This window comes from Schistocerca gregaria, chromosome X, assembly GCF_023897955.1.
Source record: "Schistocerca gregaria isolate iqSchGreg1 chromosome X, iqSchGreg1.2, whole genome shotgun sequence".
Taxonomy (NCBI): domain Eukaryota; kingdom Metazoa; phylum Arthropoda; class Insecta; order Orthoptera; family Acrididae; genus Schistocerca; species Schistocerca gregaria.
The window spans coordinates 648632248-648655724 of NC_064931.1; the positions used below are offsets into that span (position 1 = coordinate 648632248).

Here is a 23477-nt window from a genome sequence, read left to right on the forward strand (position 1 = left end):
CTGCACAGTGGGTGGACGAAAACACACCAAGGAAGGTGTCCTCGGTCAAGAGATGGAGGATGAGTGGGACTGCAATGCCACGTCGAGAAAGTGGGCTAAACATCTCAATGCACAATGGACATGTTGCACCATGTAAAGTGCCCTTCCCCAGTTGTCTAACTCTTTGGGAAAATTTTGAAAAATGGAGGTCAAACCCTACAGTGAACCATCAGATAAAGGCCTAAATGTGAGAAAGTCCTTTTAGTCGCCTCTTACGACAGGCAGGAATACCTCAGGCCTATTCTAAGCCCCAGGCCTGCTGGGAGGGGGGGGGGGGGGTCCCAGGATGAGCTCCTGATGAAAACAAAGCCATCAGTGTAATATATGTCTGTGATGGTCTGTGCTTTGTAAATACCGTAAATTTAGTTAACTTACAATTATGATTTTTCTAAATTTTTTTTCTGTGTGTTAAATAAGTGTACACGTGTTGTTAAAGAAAACAAGTTTTTTGTGTGATGTGTTACTAGCCATATGCTACATAATAAATAAGCAATTAACATGCTACACGCACTCCTCATTATCACAAGTATGCAATCATGACTGCAACATAAGAGTACACGTATTTATTAGTTTTCTCATTTGGCAAAAGATTTCAACTTCTTAACGTAAAAAATATGTACTTTATCCAACCAGGAACATTGTGGTATAATTTTTTTCACATTAATTTAATTAATTCAGGGGTAGCAGGATTTGAAGATATCATAATGTCATCAGCATACAGAAATACATGTGTCAAACTTGAAACCTAAGAACAAACAGCCTACTCTGTACACCAATTGTCCACAATTCAAAAAAAATGATTATTCTAGCTTAAATTTCTATAATTTCAAAGTCACTAATTAATTAAGATATGATCTCAATGTACCAATATTATGAAGACTTGAAATATTTCGAAATTATGTTCTGATAATATTTAAGCCTGGAATTTTCCAAACACAGTGATGATCTCAGATTTCTCATATTTTGAGTTTTAAAGGAAATATTCAAACTTCTAAATAAATTATAAATGGTGGCTCTAATCAAAACCACCACATTATTGTTGGATACGACAGTATGGTATCATTAAAATATAAAACCACAGTGCCTTATGTTTCTGTGACACACATGGAAACAAAACACTGAATGTATATGATGTAAATGATTCTAAAAAGCCAGGCTGGTCACCTTTATAATCTCACTTTTGTAAAATTAAATGCTGTAGCATTCTCTGACAGATCACTAAAAACCATGAAGTAAGGCTTTCCCACCAAAGGATGAGATTATAATAGCCAGACATGAGCTGACAGCAGTCAGTTGAACTGTGAATTCATGAAAGCACAGACTATTTCAATATGCTGAAAGCCTAATGTGATGTGTACCTCACAGGAATACTACCAGAATGATCAGTAACTATGTTAATGTAACGACAATGGCGAGCAAGCGATATTAAGCACTGAAATTTTAACCATCCAAGTGCCTGACACAGTAAGAAATGCACACTATAAATGAAAACATTTCAAAATCAAACTCTGATCACTCTGCTCCACACAGTTTGTGCTTATTTAAAATAATCTGATAATCTGACAGGTTGTGTAAGACAACAATGCATTTCTCTGTAGACTAGAAGTAAAGATAAAGCTGTCATACAACACAGAGGTTGTTTTGAGCACCATAATACTTTAATAGACATTGTCCTATTGAGGGAGGTATGCTGTCCTCCTCTGGCCTATGAGCTAACTGACACAACCAGTTGTAGGGGGAGCTGCAGTTTAATATGCACTCCAGACAATAGAGCACATGCATGATAAGTTAGTGATTTGCATTAATCACTTCAGCTGTATTATTACACACTCACTGTGTTACAAGAGGTTTCGTCCTTTGAATATCTCCAGGTTGCTGATATGTTCAAAGAAAAGACCAATTGAAATACAATAAATGTGTAATAATATAACTGAGGTGGTTTTTATTAATCCTGAACAGTGTCGGCTGTGGTGCTCAACATGATCAAGATTAGTGATAAGCGATAAACAAAAATCCTGCGAGCAACCGGGGATCGAGTCCAAGATTTTTGAATGCGTACTCTGACACTTTGCCACTGAGCAGCAAAATCAATAGACTACAGCTCATAAAGACAAACAATAACTGCCTAGGAAACCTATGCAATAACATAAAATAATGCACATATAACAGATAAAATAACATTTATGATCAGAAATAATCAGACTTACACAGGTGTTACAGCAACAATAAGCAACAAAGAATAAATAATAATGATTGAAAATTGCAACCTAAATCGGAAATCCTTGAAACTTTGTAAAACACAGATTTCCACAATAAGATTTTCAGTTATATATGAAAATCACAGTATGAATAAGTTAAAAAGATGGTAAGAAGAAGAAGAAAAAGATTAAGATAACAGAGGAGTCGTGCAAAGGAAACAAGAAAAATGAGGAGTTATCAAAAGAAAACAATCATACAAGATAACGTAATTTGATATAAAAAGAAACTTTTTCTGCACTGCTAGTCTTCGTGAATTGAGACTCCTCCCTTGTCTGGAAACATTAAGCCCATCAATTTTCTTCGTGTAAAATTTCATATATACACTGAAGAGCCAAAGAAACTGGTATACCTGCCTAATATCATGTAGGGCCCCCACGAGCATGACATGGCATGTACTCGACTAACGTCTGACATAGTGCTGGAGGAAATGGACACCTTGAATCCTGAGAGCTTTCCATAAATCCATAAGAGTACAAGGGGCTGGAGATCTCTTCTGAAGAGCACATTGCAAAGCACCCAAGATACACTCAATATTTTCAGTCTGGGGAGTTTGGTGACCAGTGGAAGTGTTTAAACTCAGAAGAGTGTTCCTGGAGCCACTCTGTAGAAATTCTGAACATGTGGGGTGTCACATTGTCCTGCTGGAATTGCAAATCCGTCAGAAAGCACAATGGACATGAATGAATGCAGGTGATCAGACAGGATGCTTACATACGTGTCACCTGCCGGAGTCATATCCAGATGTATCAGGGGTACTATATCACTAACTGCACATGCCCCATACCATTACAGAGCCTCCACCAAGCTTGAACAGTCCCCCGCTGACATGCAGCGTCAATGGACTCATGAGGTTGTCTCTATACCCGTACATGTCCATTTGCTCAATACAATTTGAAACAAGACTCGTCTGACCAGGCAACATGTTTCCAGTCATCAACAGTCCACTTTTGGTAAGGCCCAGGCAAGGCATAAAGCTTTGTGTCTTGCAGTCATCAAGGGCAGACGAGTGGGCCTTTAGCTATAAAAGCCCATATTGATGATGTTTCATTGAATGGTTCACATGCTGACACTTGTTGATGGCCCAGCATTGAAATCTGCAGCAATTTGCGGAAGGGTTGCACTTCTGTCATGCTGAACAATTCTCTTCAGTCATCATTGGCCCTGTTCTTGCAGGATCTTTTTCTGGCTGCAGCGATGTTGGAGATTCGATGATTTACCAGATTCCTGATATTCACAGTACACTTGTGAAATGGTCATATGGGAAAATTGCCACTTCATCACTACCCCAGAGATGCCATGTCTCGTTGCTCATGCACCGACTGTGACACCACGTTCAAACTTACTTAAATCTCGATAAACTGCCATTTTAGCAGCATGCCAGCTGCAATGCCATATTCTGCCTGTTTACATATCTCTGTATTTGAATATGCATGCCTACACCAGTTTCACTGGCACTTCAGTGTATTTGCACTATCATAAATATCACATCTCATTCACAATGTGTCACAATGAAAATTGTAGTTTACAGACACTGCTTAGAAGTTATTAATATTTGTTACTATAATGACCATAGTTGTTACACAAGCCCATACAAGAAGACACCATTGGGGCAACTCGAGGAAGTCAGTGATCAGTTTGACCACTTGAGATTTGTTAGGGACTGTGGGTGTGAATCGTCTCTTACTTTATACTACAGGAAGAAAGCAAGCTTTTAGCCTGCATTAATCATAAATGAAAACTGTTTCACATCAACAGCAATAACCACAAGAAAATCATAATGGATGAAACAACAGAATGTTAACCCACTTACTCAATTTCTTAGAAATACCCACTGCATCTGTCGGATTCTCAGCCATCAAAAAATTCTGCACAGTAACTCCACTGTTTTGCAACAGTACTTTGCTCTGGTATTCCATAAGATTCAAACATCTTTGCTGGGTAGTAGAAATCTGGAAACAAAACATTTCATACGAAAAATTACAGTGTGGAACATCTGCAAATGAATATGCATTTCTTATAGATAATATTTTATAAATTTATCTTTTTCACAAAAAGGTATTGAAGATGTTCAATTTATGTTATGTGAAAATTCTGGAGTCCCAGTACACAAAAATACAAGATAGCGAAAACATTGCACAAATGTTCTTTTCAAATAGTCAAAAACACGGCATACGGCATCGGAAGTGTTGCCACAGTGGGTAACAGAATTTAACAGCATGGCCACATGTCCTGATTAAACTGCAATTGGATGAGTAGTAAGTTATTACTTTTATCCACATCATTTTCATGTCACTGAATGATTACAATCTGTTTGTCCTACGCGACAAACCAGCAAGGTACCATCAATATGGACTACATGAGAGTGATACATCCAGAAAAAGAATTTACGGTGGAAGTACATCATCTATGAATGTCTTAACTGAGCACCATTAACTCGTTCAGTATATTATGAATCAAAACACATCAGCTAATAGTCAACTGAGTAATTTCTGTTGACTTTCTTATAATCAGACAGGACTGTTTCCCCCTCCCCATTGGGCTCACAAGGAAACTGAGCAACAATCATTAATGCTTAGGACAAGTATAATTTACACTACTATTGCCAGCTTAACAGAAACATCTTGATAATGAGTAAATATTCTACACTACAGTTTTCATAAACTCAAGCTCACATGAATTCAGGACTGCAATGATTGCTAAATAAATGTAACTCTAGATACTAGCCATGGGAAGATGACATAAAATGTGGTCTTCTTTGCAGTTCACTGAGAAGCAGCAAGATAGGATGTACATTGATAAACCATAGGAGCACGACAATTGACTATCCTTCATCAGCAACAACAGATAAGTTCAAAGCAGGCAGAGATATATAGCACCTATGCTGGCTGAAGATGAACGCTGCTGGAGGTTGCGGAATCCTGACTCCAAATTTGCTGAATATGTACTAAGTCATGGCCACAACTACAGTCACAGTCATATTTCATTCACTTGGCAAAACAAAGGCCAAAACCTCTATGTGCTGGAGGTCCTGGAAATCAACCAACACCTAGCTCACAGCCCTGATCTAATCGTAAATGACCAAACACAGCTTAAAATTTCCCCTCTTCTAAACTTCGCACAATCCTCTCAGTTTTCCATTACTTGCCACACTGTCTGTCCCTTCACATTTCATTTACTGTATTCATTGAAATTGCCTATGTAATCAACATTTTCTGTTGTTACAATTGCTAATTCATTCTTTTAATTGGTTTCTATATCACCTTTCATATTAATTACCTCTTGGAGTTGCCTAATCAAATATTTTATTTTACTTGGTTTGTTTATTTAAGTAAAGTGTTGTTTATGCATGGTTTTCGAGTATAGCGTTAATATTTTTCCTGAATGAAATTTTCACTCTCCAACAGAGTGTGTGCTGAAATGGAAACTTCCTGGCAGATTAAAACTGTGTGTCAGACCGAGACTCTAACTCGGGACCTTTGTCTTTCGTGGGCAAGTCTCTATCAATGAGCTACTCAAGCATGACTCATGACCTGTCCTCTCAGCTGTAATTCCACTAGTACCTTGTCTTCTCAACTTTAATTCCACCAGTACGTCATCTCCTACCTTCCAAACTTCACAGAAGCTCTCCTGCAAAGCCACGTCTCCGCAATATCCTTTCTTCCAGGAGCGCTAGTTCTGCAAGTTTCGCAGGAGAGCTTCTGTGAAGTTTGGAAGGTAGAAGGCGAGGTATTGGTGGAATTAAAGCTATGAGGATGGATCATGAGTCATGCTTGGGTAGCTTAGTGGTAGAGCACTTCCTCGACAAAGGCAAAGGTCCTGAGTCTAAGCCTCGGTCCGGCACACAGTTTTAATCTGCCAGGATGTTTTCATATTTTTCCTGTTGCTCTCATTATATTTACCTATTGTCCAACTTTTTACCTCTTAAACTGAAGTGCCACAACACTGTCAAAGTGTTTATTTCTCAGTTTATGTTTGGAAACATCTTTTCCAATTTTGTTTACAAACAATGTAGCTTCTTTGTTGACAATAGTCAGTTGAAGTCTGATGATGACCTTGTAAGCCGAAAACCAGTTAATGCGATAAATTAACGCTGTAGAGCATAAGCAATACAGGGTGCTTTTTATTTATTATCATGATAGACTCCCAAGAATAGATGGAACAATTAGGTAAAAAGTTCATTATTATGGCCAACCCAGTAATTAAGAGGTACTTAATTGTGTATACTGTTTAAACCAGTCTGTATACACGTTTACGAAGTCTTACTTATGAGCTAAGTTTAATCAAACATTTCATTTAGTGTCATGACTGTTCATTGATAACTTCCCTGTGAAAAAAAAATGCCACACATACAGTATGTAACTCTATGGTGGCAAACATAAGACACTATGCTATATGTTGGCTGCAAAACGTAAGTGCTAAGTTTTACGTAGCTGTGATGGAAGTGTCATGCCTGTCATGGTCACAATACTCACAGCATGGTCTATCTACACTTAAAAGCCAAAGAAACTGGTATACCTGCCTAATATTGTGTAGGACAACTAACTTCCATATGCATTCACAGTAACTGTGGGCTGTCTGTACAGCCCCTATTTTTCCAATTATTTTCACCAATGTTTTTTGGGGCAAATATTTCTGAAAGTGAGGCCTGCCAAATAACTATAGACATAGTTGCAACTATCAGTGGAGAAACAAAAAATGACACATGGAAGAACCAAGAAAGTTTCCTTCCTAGCGTGAGCCCCACGAATTTCATAATTCCAACAAATGGAAGAGCAACAGGCCCAAGATGTAAAGACAGTCGAAGAAACCAATTGTGCTGCCAGAAATTCATACAAATGGTTTTGTAAGTGGAACACTAAAAACCACTGTCAATGCTCCACGAGTAAAGACAACTAAGACACTGCTGAAGCCGGTGCTCAAGGAAACAAGTCCACAGAGAATTGCAATAGATCACAAAATCATCAATGAAATGGGAGCTAGAGACGTCCAGCGCAAGACAGGCCATAATAGGGTTAATGGCAATAGCATAGAGGACAATGCTCAGGACAAAAACTGAGACAAGCCGTTTTCCTAGATAAACATGTCCAACAAGCCAGAACCCACACATACATTGAAAACTCGATCTTTAAAAATTCCTGAAGGAAGCAGGGCATGCAGCCACGGAAGCCCCACGTGTAGAGAGCACAGAGGATACAAGTTCTCCAGCAGGTGTTGTAGGCTTTCTCCAAATCTAAAAACATATCCACAGTCTGGTATTTCCACAGAGAACCAGTCATGACGAGGGTTGACAAAGTGATGAGATTGTCAGCTGTATAACAGCATACTCAAAATCCACACTGCGCAGTGGTTTGTAAATTTTGAGACTCAAGCCACCATACCAACTGGGCACAAATCATATGTTCCATCACCTTGCGAACAAAGCTGGTGAGAGAAATGGGGCAATAACTAGAAGGAAGGTGTTTGCCCATACCAGGCTTATGTATGGGTATGACAGTTGCTTCATGCCAGCCACTGGGAAACTTGCCCTCTGGCCAGATGCGATTGTACGTATGAAGGAGAAAGTGCTTGTCCACAAGAGAAAGGTTCTGCAACATCTGAATGTGAACATCATCCGGCCCTGGGGTGAGGCATCACGATGAAATGAGAGCATGATCTAGTTCCCTCATAGTAAAGGTAGCACTCACTATTCTGAGAAGAGAAGGGCATCACCCAAAAGACTCCCACTTGTTTCCAATGGAAGAAGGCAGGGTAATAGTGGGTGGAGCTCAAAATCTCCACACAAAGCAGCCCAAGGTGTTCAAGATAGCAATAGGATCCACTATGACATCATCTGCTACTGTCAGGCGGAAAATTGGGGAATGGACCTTGGTCCCAAAGAGCTGTCAGAAGTTGGCCTACACAACAGAAAAGGGAGGGGAACTGTTAAAAGAACTAGTAAAGTAAATCCAGCTAGCTTTATTGCTATCCCGAAGAATATAACAACACAGTGCACGCAACTGTTTACAATGAATGCAGTATGCCTTTGTAGGACGACGGTTAAAAACACAGAGGGCACATCTCTGCACACAAATTGCATCACAGCATGCCTTAGTCCACCAAGGGACCGGGACACGGCACAGTGAAGAGGAAATGCTAGGAATGGAACATTCCACAGTGGTAAGGATAATGTTTGTAAGATATTCTATCTGGTCATTACGAATGGGGAAATGTTGGTCACCAAAGGTTCCCAAGGAGGAGTTAAGTCTCTAGCCAGCCTTAGAAAGCTGATATTTGGGTGTGCACCAACATGGGTGCTCCCGTGTTTAGGCAGATGAAATTGATTGGAAAGGACAGCCAACAGGGCACCTCTCTGACAGGTTCTGTGAAAGCCCCAAAGGGGATGGTGCACATTAGCCACCGAGCTCCAGAAAGGGGTGAGGGAGTTGTCGATTACACTGGAGGAAGCCAACCCTGGTGACACTGAATGACAGAGGAATGTACACAGAACAAAGGGGAAAGGTGAAGTGAGGAAGGAAAATTTGGACTTCAACTGTTTGAAGCTAAGTAGTCAAGGATGTAGGTTGACTATGAATGTCATCCCAGATGAGCTGCATGACTCTCCCTTGAGATAGAATGCTGTCCTCAGGGGGCGAAGGTCAAAGCGGACCGGGAAGAAATGTGAGGTCTCAAAGTGGTTATGAGGACACTTGTATGGAAAGATTTAGGTCTTGATTTTTTTTCCCCACATGCTATCAAGGTTTGAATTATAGAAAAATTGTCTGAATGTGGGTCTATGGACCCTTCGTTACACATATAAGTGTGAATTGCAGAGTAATCATGCATATGTAGATGTACATAGCAAGAACAGGAATGGTCCCAGAACTGACCCAAGTGGACTGTCAGTAGTTATTTGTCCACTTTCAGAAGAAAATTCATCATGAGAGCTGCACGAGCTACATAATATGACCCTTTATTTCCTATCAGTTAAATATGAAGTGAGCCACTTATTTAGTATACCTCAAAAGCCATAAACTTTGAGCTACTCCAAAATAATGTTGCGGTTTGACAATCAACATTATACGAATTAATTTGAGAGGTCCTTCTAGAATCCAAATGGTGACCAACTCCGAAACTTATATTTCCAGATATGCTCAACCATTCTTCAACACACTATCTGTTACAGCATCTCTGAGAATTGATTTATTGGTGAACCTAGTCAACAGCTATTAATATCTCTCCTACTACCTTTCTTAAAGAGGTGTCTAACAATAGCATATGTTAAGTCACATTTACATCTGTATGCATTGCACCTAATTGTCGTGTGCCTGTGCTTGCCCTACATGCATGCCCCTTTCTCAACATGAGTGCACAAGTGACTGCATTCATGCCTATGGAGCAGTGCACACACTACTTCTTAGTTCAAGCTGCAGTTGAGGTTAAATGTACCTGTGTGGCTGCCAGTGGGTTTGTTTACCAGGTGTAACTGCACTGTGCACCTGTGAAGCTGCAGTGTTCTATCACTTACAAGGATTCCTGAGAGGAACAAAACAGTTGCTAGATTCTGAAAATTTACAAATGAACAGATAAACAATATGTACGTAAATGTATTTTATCTCGCAAAACTTGTAATCATAATGATGAATTCTAAATACAACAAAACTTTATATTACGAAAAAAGTAGCAATCATCAAAGTGACATGTTTGTAAAGTCTTCAGTTTATATTATTAATGCATATTTTTCTTCATTTGGAGAGCTCATAGACTAAAGCATTAGAAAGATTCTGAAACATGTGAACATTTTGCTGTTGCTCCAATTAATTTAATTCATCGGCTAAGCTGAATGCATTGGGATCTCCAACATACAAGGACTGGCTGATGGCTAATGAAGAAATACCGCAGATTAGATGCTGGGTTTCCAAGTCAATTCGCAAATAAAAAAATTACTTTATTGATGCGCATTTCTACCAGAGACTGGAGCCACGTGCTTCTAAGGTTCTTAATTTTTTCAGAAATAAATACGCCAAAGGAAGTAAGTCGATCACTGTTGTGAAACTTTAGAGCCGCCGAGCACAGCAGGGTAAGGACCTCATCAGTTACTCTGCTTTTGTGTTTTAGACAGAGGTGGGAATTTGTTGTGGTGTTTGTCATGTGTTGGGCCAAAGACAATGAAGGAAAATACGAATTACAGAGGCAATGAATGAGTAGTAACGAGATTAGCTCAGAAGACTGAATTGTTGCTACCAAGCACAATTACACCAGTCTGAAGTTCCAGTTTGAAATCTATTATCATTCTAGACATTTACCAGGCTCCCTGGAAAAAGCATGCGCATGCGCGTGTTCTTTTCTGACAGGTTGTGGGAGAGGGTCTTATTTTGCCAAAAAATGTTTAATTCCTTTTGTGTTTGCCTTAGTTTGCAAACTCTAGAGGAGAGAGTCAAACAAGTGGTACTCTGCAGATTGCAAAAAAACACACACCTACACTGTAAGCTGCCCAATGAATATTAATTTTATTCATTGATCATCAGTAGCATCTGCATTACAAAAGACAAAATACCTTTTGAATTACATTTATTTCTATTGTACAGTGTTTCGTATTCCTTAATGTGACTGCACATGTAGCAACCACATCAAGTAGGTAATATGAAACACTATACATGGAGATAAACGTAATTTGAAAGATATTTTGTCTTCTGGAACACTAATGTTGCTGATAATGGGCATGTGCCTCAGACTATTAACACAATAAATAAAAGTAATCTCTATTGGGCAGTATATATAATGGCTTTCCTTCCATGCCACAGCTCTGTGATGTTTTCCTTTATTACTATTCTCTAAAGTATTACTCTACCCAGTATGCATTATTTCTCTTCTTTCCTACAGTTTCTCATTGCCTTCCAAACAACACACACTCTGACATCTGAGCCACACTTTACCAAAGGTCTTGTACTCACACAACACACAGATATGCGACAGCGGGTATTGTTGGTGCAGCATCTCATGCCCTCATGCCCCAAATTCTTCCTGCTGATAATTATAATTACTTCTTTCAATCTCATTTCCTCCCTCATCCTTTCACGTTTTTCCATGGTGTTTTCCACATCTACCAATACCACACAAACTAGTTAACCTTGACCTAACCAACCCCTCCATCCCCCTCCCCTCGCCCCCTTAAATACAAGATGGTGGCGAGAGTAAAAGTAAATCGTGCTTCTCTGTGGAAAAAAGTAAATTTCGATGGTAAAAAGAGAATGTGGGTAAATTGTAAGGACGAAATTTCAAGGCTTAATGAATGAATTTCCAGTTCAGAATTTATAATCAGTGCTTTAAAAAGGCACATGAAGAAATTTCAATCCCGAATATGTGAGACGCTGATGAACAAAGAAGATTCATCAGAAGGAAACAAGTGGAAAACGGAAGAAAACTGTTCCCAGGAAGTCCAATCTCAAAATAACACTAAAACTACAGTGTGTAAAAACAGTGAAACTTTAGTGCTTAAATACAGTCAATCACAAGTGCATAAAAACTTTATTGTGCACACTGCTGAAGATTCATTGAACACGCCAGTCGGAGCCGAAAACTTCGGAAATGAATCACAAAAAGTAAGCAGACTGTAGCTAATTGATCCTCTGAGTGCAAAAATTGGAAAACGCGAGAAGATCTGTGTATTAGGGGATAGTCACGCCCGGGGAATTTCTGCAGTGTTAACGAAAAAATACAACTTCAGGGAATCTGGATTCATGGAGCCTGGGGCCCCATTACAAGAACTAACAAACCTAACAAAATCTAATGAAGTAGTTTGACGAAGGATGATTTTGTTGTTTTGCTCGGAGGAGCCAATGAAGGTTATAGAAATGAATCATACAAGGCTATCACAGAACTGAGAAATTGTCTAAATAACTTAACTCATACAAATGTTCTCTTTGTGAATGTCCCACACCATCATGACTTACCGAGATGGTCACGTGAGAACCACAAAATTAGTGTCGCTAACAAGAGTTTCACAGAAATATGTACTCATTTCCAGAATGTTCATGTTATAGACACAAACATTTTAGAGCGATGGTTCTATACAGCTCACGCCCTTCATTTAAACGCACCAGGAAAAGATGTTTTTGCTTATAAAATATTTACTAATATCTCACCTGACAATGAAGAAACCAAGACTAGTAGCAATTTAATGAAAATTACAAACTGTTTTTGGCGAGCAGCAAACAGTAAAGCCCCCAATCAGTTGAAAATTATGAAGTGATTTAAACCCAGTGGGCCAGAAACGAACAATTAAATCATAATACAGCCTCAAATTACGACATGGTTCAATCCAGAAAGGATGAAATACACCAAGATTTTTTCACGCATGTCACCTGCAGAAGAAAAAGAAGCAACAGAAGAAAACACAACAGCCAAACAGACTGCACATGGAACAGCAAGCAGACAGAAAGTAGTACGCCCACAACATCTTAAAGATTTTTTAACTACAGGTACAAAGAAAAAAAGCACTCAAGATAAGTGACACCTCTACAAACAAGGCTAACCTGTGCATCTTTTATCAAAACATAAGGGGACTTAGCAGCAAAGTAGATCAGCTGTCAGTTAATATAAATGACAAATTGTATAAACAATGCTCAAATATTATACTTTACAGAACATCATATCACAAAGGGCATTAACTTATTACATTTAAATACTAACAACAACATTGCAAGCTACTGCTCTAAAAACAACAAGGAAAGAGGTGGTGTAGCTATTTTTGTTAAAAATAATGTCATATTTGGAGCTATAGATGTAAGGAAATACTGCCTAGAACAACTATTTGAAGCCTGTGCAACTGAAGTTACAGTAGATAGCTCCCCAATAACAGCAATGACAATTTACAGGATACTTGGAACTAACTTTACGGCCTCTCTGGTGCAAATAGAATTAAAAGTAGAGCTCCAGCATCTGATGAATTCATATAATCTTATTACAGCAGTTGACTTTCCCACCAGAATCACACCTGAGAGTCAGTCTTTGATAGACAATATTTTTATAGATTTAAGTAGGCACCACTGCTTCACTGTCACCCCTGTCTGACCATGATGGACAGCTCCTCACTCTGCATGAAACTAACCCCACCTGGAAATCTATTACAACAATGACTAGTGATTCACTTGAAGTCCTTAAACACAAACTGCAACAGATGTCTGGAGCCCAGTATGCACGGTGGATGAGGTTAATGCCAAATTTAATATATTCATAAATGGGTTCTCAGTCTTATTTGAAGAGGTATTCCCAAAAAAGTTTGTTAGAAGCAAAACTGGTACATCACAGAACAAACCCTGGATCATAAAGGGAATTAAACAATCATGTAAAACAAAGTGGGAATTTTACATTGCAACTAGAATGTCTAAGGACACTACAAAAACCAACCATTACAAAATGTACTGTAAGATACGAAAGAAGGTAATACAAAAATCGCAAGCATTGAATTATGATCAAGAAATTGATAACTCTCATAACAAAATTAAGACTATCTGGAACATTGTTAGAAGGGAGACAGGGAAAACCATAAGAACTTCTGAAGAACTCAAAATTAAACATGATGGTAATCTAATACGTGATCCTGATAACATAGCCAATATTTTCAACAACCACTTCTTGTCAGTTTCAGAACAAATAGGATGCAAGGGCTCTGTTAATGAAGTTTTGAGTCATCTGCAAAAGACTATACCCAAACATGCAGGTAAAATTCACATTAGACCTGTCACAGCATCTGAAATTAAAAGAATAATCATCTCCCTCAAGAATTCTTATTCCACTGGGGTAGATAATATCTCTAATAATTTACTAAAACAGTGCTGTGCTTACATTAGTGATGTACTTAGCCAAATTTTTAATGCATCCTTACAACAAGGAACTGTGCCTGACAGACTCAAATATGCAGTTGTAAAACCCCATTTCAAGAAAGGTTACAAAACCAAAGTCACAAATTACAGGCCAATTTCCCTTCTAACGGCCTTTTCTAAGATAATGGAAAAGCTTACGTATACGAGAATTTTGGAACATCTAAATAAATATAACATTCTCAGCAAAGGTTGATTTGGATTCCGGAAGGGATGGTCAACTGAATAAGCAATTTATGCTTTCACAAATAAAGTTCTGGAATCAATCAATGACAAAATGGTAACAATTGGATTAGTTTGTGATTTGTCAAAAGCATTTGACACTGTGAACCACCAAATCCCATTACAGAAAGCAGACCTATTAGGAATAAGTGGATTAGCAAATAAGTGGTTAGAATCACACCTCAAAGATAGGAAGCAGAATGTAGTAGTAGATAGTACCAATGAGCTCCATACTGGTGTGGTTTCATCTGAATGGATAACCATTAAATGTGGAGTGCCCCAAAGATCCATTCTTGGTTCTGTACTATTCCTCATGTTTATAAATCACCTACCTCAATGTACAATATTACGTTGCTCTTTTACCATTTTTGCAGATGACACCAACTTTGTGATTGATGGTTATACATGTGAAGATTTTCAAGGATCTGTTAAGAATATTCTTACCAATTTAGTGAAATGGTTTAGATTCAATACACCCCTGCTCAACTTTAATAAGACTAATTATATTCAGTTCACTGCAACTGCTAAAACAGAGGATGAATTAACTGTGAAATGTGGAACAGTCAGTAGAAAGAGTTGAAACAACAAAGTTTTTAGGAATTTTAATAGACTCCAGAGTAAACTGGTCTCATCATATAATAAATCTTCAGAAAAGACTCAGCTCATCGATTTTTGCCCTATGCATTCTCTCCGAGAGCGGAAACACACACACAATGAAAGTAGCTTACTATGGATATTTCCATTATCTTATAACATATGGTATTATATTTTGGGGAAACCAAACACTAGTAACAAAAATACACTTGGCACAGAAACGTGTTATAAGAGTAATGAGCAGTGTTCGACTCCAGATGTACTTGAAGAAACCTTTTCCAGAAACTAAAAATTCTTACTGTCATGTCCAAGTACAAATTTTCTCTTATGGGTTCATCAGCAAAAATACTGAGTTTCATAAAAGAAATAGTGAATACCATGGATATGATACTAGGAGAAAGCACGTTTTCCACAATGAATGTAAAAACCTGAGCATGGTGCAAAAGGGTGTGCATCTATCTGGTGCAAAAGTTTTTAATGCTCACCCTCCAGATATAAAAAACAAATTTGGTAACCATTCCTCTTTTAGGGAGCACCTGAAACAATTTCTACTGGAAAGGTCATTTTACAGTTTAGAAAAGTATTTTTGCCACAATGAAAAAACCATCTAGGTCTGTGGACTAGATATTTTGTGATATACCATAGTTTAAGTTTGAGCAGTGATGTAGGTACCATACCATGTAACATTCATAGTAATTTTCACTGGTTTTTAATACTTTCTATGTGTAATGTTCGGTTCAATCTGTCACTCTTACCACATATATGTATAGCAAACATGTCATTTTACTTTTGACTGATTGACTGCTTCACTACCACTTTTGCATTGATTGTTTACTGGCACATAATATATCCTTATGAGTCTATCACAGTTGGACCGATGGGGTAATAAATAAATAAAAAATAAATTCCCTTATACCAACACGCACACACTCCCAAACCTCATTTGCTCCATACTTTTTTTCTGACATTTTTGTGCTTTCTTATGTATTTGTGCATATTTTTATACATTTGTCTATATATATTTACATGTCTGTACGCATTTTCATGCATATTTTTCTGTTATCTAGCTCCTCTCACAACCACCTAACACCTTCATTTGCCCACTTCCTATGTCATTTCCCACTTTCCCAATGCCCATCCCTGCCACAATGGACCATGGCTGCATCTTTCTGCATCATTCCAGGAAAGTATCCCTTTCTTGACTAAAACCCAGTTACACATCCTGTTCCTTAAATGCTGCCTAACCATGGAATTCTCCCTAATGAATTAACCACAAAAATCTTTGGATCCCATCCTTCCTTTCACAATGACCTTCACCTTTTCAGATTCCTTCGATCCCTGACCCTCGCAAACCTGGTACTGGAAAAACACATCTCTCTGGCTTAGGCATCCCAGAACCACCTCTGCTTCTTTTATAAGATACTGCTACTGTGCATTCCCTCTTAAATACATCACATCTCTGAAACTGAATCCCTTGCTCTCCACCACTTGGAAGAGCATTGCAGACAGCACCTCCAGAAGTCAGTCAACCTTCTGACATCCTACTGCTCCCTTGGGGCAGATGTAGATGATTAAGATGTTCTTGAGTTTTGGTGATGTTATTTTCTTGAGATTTTTGTATACATATAATTTGTAGACATATTCTAGCTGGTCTCACAAAAAAGCTTCATGAAAACGGAGCAGATTGCTCTCAAAAACCTGTGACAAGCACTATAAGATGTTCAATGCCTTCAGGGATGTTCCTTCATGTCATGTAAGTTTGGTAACCACAGAATCTTGGAATAAATCATGAAGCTCAAAGCTCAGCAAACAAGTCAGTTTCCTTCATTTGCAAGTTAATTACAAGCAAATGGCCACAAAAATCCTGTTCACTGTGACTCCAATTAGTCAAATGCTTGTTCTGCATTAATAGTTTTATTAAATGCTGTCTTCAAAAGACTGTTGTATAATCACTTTCAGCAATCACAGCTTCAACAACTGATGCATGAAGGTGTAAAACGTTGAAGCATTCCATAAAGATAAACACTGGTACTTTCAGATGTTAAAAGGTGCTCATACTCAAAAAATGTATATTACTAAAAATGTAAATTTATACTTACCATCCTCGCAAAGTATGTAAAGCTGCATGGTAAGTTCTTCAACATCTTCTGGGCAGCTGCCATGGCTCCTGAAAATACAAAAATGATTAACTATGAGCAACACTAAAGTGAAATTGACAGGTTAATGTTTCACTCTACTTCGTAGTTTCTTCTCAGCAGTTGCATACACTACAGTATCTGTTATTGTATTTAAAGTTTTCATTTCAAACTACAGCATTTCCTTGTATATTTGTATCAAGTTTTTCAGTGCTAATAAATCAGAGCTAGATATTCTAAAAGGAGTTTTATGGTCTAATTAACAGATACAGAATCCCAAATAACAAATAAATACTAAAACAGTGTAGTGAGAAATCAGACACATTAACAGTTCATTTAACAATAAACATTCCTCAGACAAACTGAAATGGCAGTGAATAAATCAAACCATAACTACAACATAAATAAGAGAAGATAGAAAGGAGCATATAAACAAATTCAGTACTAAATACACCAAAATTCAAATACAAATATGCTAAAAATGTTGCTCAAGTCTACATATGGCATGCAATGAATTATAACCACCTCAATCGACTGCTAACTTGGTTGTAAGTCCACATAACATCTGAAACAAATATTCATGCAAGACCACTGTATATAATTATAGATTTGCCACTCTGTAGGTAGTGAGTATTCATGCATGATTAATCTACTGTCACGTCATAGTTCATAATTAGTGCATGAAGCATTACAGTTGGACTGATGACAGTCAAAGACCAATTGTGTTGAAAAATCACTGTTTTTTAATCCCTGTGCAGGCTACCATGTGTTATTGGGGCAATTAAATGGTGTCCTCAGTGCAGACTGATGACTGCAGCTGTATGGTGAGGGGATATCTACATAGCAAGAACTTTAACCTCTAGTGTTGACAGAAATATATTGCTCATTTCTGGTACAATAATTTCCTTGCAGAATGGGTGTGTTTGACACTTCTGCATTCTTTTTCAAATGATGACGATATATTTCAAGACAATTTATCTACGAATCTTGCAAATGCTATGAGAAATGGTTTGGAGATCACAGTGTTGACTTCCACAATCTTATGTTATATCTAGAACATCAATAGGAACACCGCATTACAACACTGCCACTTAGGATGGAATACCAGAGTGTAAACAAAAGCCTGCATGAAATAGGTAGCTGTCCACAATTCAGTAATCACACAGTTTAAAAACTGCCAACAAATTAAGTAACCTGTTCTTCTCAAATTTTAAAGAGAGATTTTCCTATGATGCAGACCTGGTCTACAAAAAATCATTTTCAGCACTCATACAACTAAAGCTGGATCCCTAAAATGGAATAAAAATTTGTAATAGTTATAGTGGATGCAAATATAGTAAATATTGTAAACTTGATACATTTTAAATACGTGAAGTCTTCATCAGGTAATTGTAACCCTGACATGTCTCCTGTACATCAGAACTATGTTCTGAAATTCTGTACGTAATGAGATAAATAAAAGACATTTCACACCAGTCCAGATTTTCCAAAGAAAGGAAGACAAGTTTATTTAGAATATTGGAAAACCTCAATCAGGTTAGCTAAACAGTCTGAAGCGTCGACATTCTGAATATGGATGGAAGAAGGGGGCATGGTGGCTATAGTATACTTCTTGATTATTACACTTTGTTGAATATTTTTCCAGTGAGGACCTTCCACCTCGGATGAGCAGTTGTGGAATGTCAGCAAATAAACCTCCTCAATGACTCTAAATGTTTTCCAGACATAATTTTCTTTATATATGGGATTAAGTGTAAGTCAGAGAGTGTCATATTTGCTGAATATGGTGGCTGTTCCAAAAACTTCATACTTTGAATCTCTTGGTTCTTACATTTTGAAAACACCTTTGTTACAAAATGCATTATACTGACATTTTTCTTTTGCAATCAAAGATTTTTCTCAAGAATATCTTGGCTAGGTGGTCCAGAATATTTTTTACAGTACTTCATCTGCCATAATCTTTCTGACAGATGAAATATAATTTTCCTTTATTGGGCAGGAGCACGAGCTACAACACACTGGCTTAATTGCTCTTTCAGTTTTAGCACGAAGAAACTGAGCCAGATATCACTTACAGTAACAAATTGTTGAACAGAATCAGTTTGATTTCCTTAAATCTGTCCAAATATTGCTGACAAACACATTTTTGCATTTGTTTTTGGCCAGAATTCACCAAATGTGGCACCCATTGTGTATTAGTGAACAACAGGAGCCATCAGTATAATCTTTTAAGTGTGATATCATATGTTACATAATTGGTGTCTGTCATGTTTTAGTTGTAATGTTCTTCACGTTCTTTAACACTGTGATTTAGTTATTGTGGACCATAGCTTAGATAATCTTGAACACTAGACCTACATGTGTGTAGTGAAGATTATAGTTGTATTACAGAAGGCAAAACTGCCATTTTGCTTTGCATTTTTTTATGGCAGTTGTCGTGCCTGAAGTCTAGGTTCAGTTGTAAGCTGATACTTTGGTTTGATTGGGAGTTGGCGAGGGCAACAAATATTTAATAATGAAAAGTTATTTTTACAATGAAGACATGCTCACAGACCTATTTATAGCATAGCCATAGCCTTGGGTTAGGTTGGAAAGGGACACCTTTCTTTTATTCCATAGTTACAGTTACATCCCTGGTGAAAACACATACTCTCCTACTGAGGTCTCAAATTTCAGATTTTTAATATGTTACAAAGCCTTAATCACAAGACCCCATCCTATTAGTTAATCATTTTTTGTTTTGCTGAAATTTTTGTGTTGTTAGTGCCATCATCTATTGGTCATTTCTCAAGACACATATCTCTACCATGGCAATAATGTCATCGGATTGTAGGCACAGTATCACTTTTTTATTAATCCCACTTTTTCTTGGCTATCATTCACAGTATGCTGATTATATTGTTTCATACACCTTTATTCACTCTTAGTCAAATATTGTAGGGTACACTTTCTTCAGGCATTCATCTACAGCTACGGCTTTGGGATATTCCCAGCTACATCATATTCAACATCTTCCAAGTACAGCACATTAACAAAATACACAAAAAACAAGATATTTTGAATGGCATATAGTCAAAAGTAATCTGTAGATCAATTTCACTAGCACTACTGTGAACACTGTGCCAACATAAATCCAATAATTTCAATGGCACATGTATCTTAATCAGAGTCCTTTCAGGTTCACTACCACTAGCTTATCTACAGGAAAGAGTCGACATTACTTCAGAATTGCAAGCAGGAGCTCAAATCCCTGAACTTTATCTATGCACATTACATAAGCATATTCTGTAACATTAACACTATAAATTATTCAGGTGCCAAACCTTATGTTTTATTGAGTATTATCAGCCCTTGCAAGAGCAGGCTTTTACTGTGAGCTAAACTTTTCCCTCCATACAGTTAACTTCCTACATGGTATAAATCTGCTACAGAGCACCATCCTCAGTTTTAAGAACTTGATGAAAGTTTGAACCCCACATTGAATGGATCAATCAGCTGCCACACATGAGCAATCACAAATAAAGGACATTCAAGATAGACAGCATTTTTGCTACATCATAATGGTAAGAATTAAGTAAAGACACCTCTTTTAATGGTAAGAATTAAGTAAAGACACCTCTTTGCCTTTTTTAAACTTTATATAAAATACACGTACATAACATCCACCAAAATGCTTGTTGGGCATTTATCTATTACTTAATACAGCTTTTCTGGAATTACCTTACAATGTATGTTTCTATAATGAAAAGTGTGTTATTTATGGCACAAAAGTAGATATTGTCCAACACTACAGAACAATATGTTACCACAACTTTTATTCTGCATTCACATTTATTAGCCTTGCCAATAATATTGCTACCTCCCAACCTAAGCTACACTTCTTGAACACTGAAGATCAATCTATCACCAGAACAATGACTTTGCGGAGGGTTAAGGGGAGTGGGTGGTGGCACTCTCACACTCTATACTCAGATTAAAATAAATCTATGACTGACAGATTGCAGTGGCAGAGGGCAGTGTTGTCAGAACGCAGCCTACCAGCAGGTAACACAGTGAATATGTGGTGCTCGAGAAAGAACTGTGATTGGCTGGCGGCTGGCTTTACCACTAAATTTGCTGAAATGCCCATCACAAAATTATTTTTATCAGCATATAGCCCATACTAAATGCAAAATATGAAGGAATATAAATATTGTAAGAGACAGTTTCATTGAAATTACACTCCACAGTCAAATGGATTATGGTTAAATTGTATACAATTAACCAAGGTCTTCTAGTACAGAGATACCAAGTACTGTGTCCCAAGAGGATATCAGGCCAAATTAGATATTTGAGTTTGTTTAGTAGGTAAATGCTGTACCCTCATTCTGAATCAACTTTAATGTGTTTTCACCAGCTATCTGACAATAATTCCTGGTGTGAGTTACCTAGAAGTATCAATCACTCTTTAGATGTGGTCTATGAGCAGCAAAACAATTCAGTTTCAGAAAAGACTAGTGGTTCAAACAAATGCTGATAATCCTAGTGATGTGGAGCTGCCAACTCAATCAATCTGGTACATGGGAATTACTGTTTGTAGAGGAACATATCTGTAAAAGAAAGAATTTATGTGCACTGAAATGAAGATTGGTATGCTGTTAACAGTAACACACTTAAGTATCAACCGACATGAAACTACAAAAAAGTTTGCACAACAACTAAACATAAGGGGAAATTTTTCTCGTTTTCCACAGTTTCGTGAGTTTAATAACATTTATTGTGAAGTGTTATACATGAAGTGAAGGGTCAATATTGACCTGGTTGTTCTGGAATTCTTAAGACTGTCCAACAATAATGCTGCCACGCAGAAAACAGCCTAATCAGTGAACAGTCTCTCTGCTCATTCTACTCATAAATAAATTATGTATTTACTTGATAGCTTGCAGGCACATCGCCTTGCAAGAGAACATCCGATAGACACGTTTCCCAGTCCACTTCTATTTAATTTAAATCGTTCATCGACATACACGACGAAAGAGATTGATGGCTATGGTCAATCTTCCAACACACTACAAATATTCAGACTTGCCGTGAATATGTTAAGTGCAATTTGTGAACGCGCCCACTATTCACTTATCTACGTTTTTACTACAACAATGAGTAATAAAAAAAATGATTTCGTACAAAAGTGTACTACGGTGACTACAAATAAATTTGTAATTTCCGGCGTGACAAATCGCGGAAAAATTTCTCTACCATTCGGTGTCATTGTAAACGGACTTGCGAGGCTACTTTCTCTATAAGACCCCCCAGAGCGAAAAGAATCTCGTGTTGGGATCTGTCAAAGCATCCATTAACATTGTCCGTACATACCCACAAAAATAATGTAACTTTTAAGTGTTCATACCTTCAACGTGCTGGTACAACAGTGCGGAACGACGGAACTTAAATTTTTTGTTGACAAATATATTCCTCTTATTCAAGCGCACGCTATGAATACACTAGCTATTTAACGTCGTGCCTCCCCGCATCTTGTTTACATAAATGTAATGTGTTATCTAATCTTGCGTAACAGTCTCACAAAGTTCGTGCCTTATCAATCTATTTGTCGGCATAGCATATGGACCCTTAAATTACTTATCGATAGTTTCAAAAGGTACAGTGTGTTTGTGGACAGATTTGATCCTGTTTTGTTTTAGCCATATCAAATGTTCTACACAGTTGGCGACGTGCGTATCCCACAACAGACAACCGCGCATCCCTAGTAGAGTTTAATCTCACCTTCACGCGATACCGCCTTTTCCATAGACAAAGCTCATAAGTCTTTTCCTGTTCCGTGTTCCCTCTCCGGACAGTAATTGATGCCTGTTTCTCGCTTTTTGGTCTCAATGTGAAGACTGAAGACACATGGATATTAACAGCTGATTTTGGAATTAAAAACGTCAATGGATTAAAAACGTCAATCATACGACGGTGGTTCCTGCCTATCCCGTCAATATTTTTCTTGGTCACTCTTTGATAAACAATTCACCGAAGTTATTGCAGAGTAATGGTTGATGATAAAATACTATGGTTAGATTCTCTAGCTAAACACGATTCCAAAATTTTTATTGGTAATATAAGATCATTCGCATTGTGTTCTTTTTGCAAATAAACATTACAGCATCAAATGTAGCAGCATCATTGTACTTGGGTTTGAAAATTACACCCATCAACCAGAACATTATGAAAACCTGCCTAATAGCCGGTATGTCCACCTTTGATACAGACAAGAGTGGCGACGTGTCGTGGCATGGAAGCAACGAGGCGATGATACGTCCATGGAGGGAGTTGGCATCATGTCTACACATATAAGTCACCTAATTCTCGTAAATTCGTCACGTTTAGTCAC

General features: G+C 37.7%; 1 protein-coding gene across 3 annotated transcripts in view; it reads right to left on the bottom strand.

Moving 5' to 3' along the window:
- The window catches only part of LOC126298417 (succinate--CoA ligase [GDP-forming] subunit beta, mitochondrial), an 81445-nt gene extending 58266 nt beyond the window's left edge, over nt 1-23179 (bottom strand). The window contains exons 1-3 of one of the 3 annotated variants that reach the window (XM_049989741.1): nt 22868-23179; nt 17072-17139; nt 4109-4247 (exon numbers count right to left, since the gene is read on the bottom strand). In XM_049989741.1, the coding sequence (XP_049845698.1) occupies nt 4109-4247; nt 17072-17139; nt 22868-22892 (232 nt within the window). In that variant the 5' untranslated portion in view covers nt 22893-23179. Of the gene's footprint in view, nt 1-4108; nt 4248-17071; nt 17140-22018; nt 22118-22493; nt 22843-22867 lie in introns of those variants that run through there. The other 2 variants (XM_049989742.1, XM_049989743.1) reach the window with 2 other exon arrangements.
- Nucleotides 23180-23477: the final 298 nt, after the last annotated feature.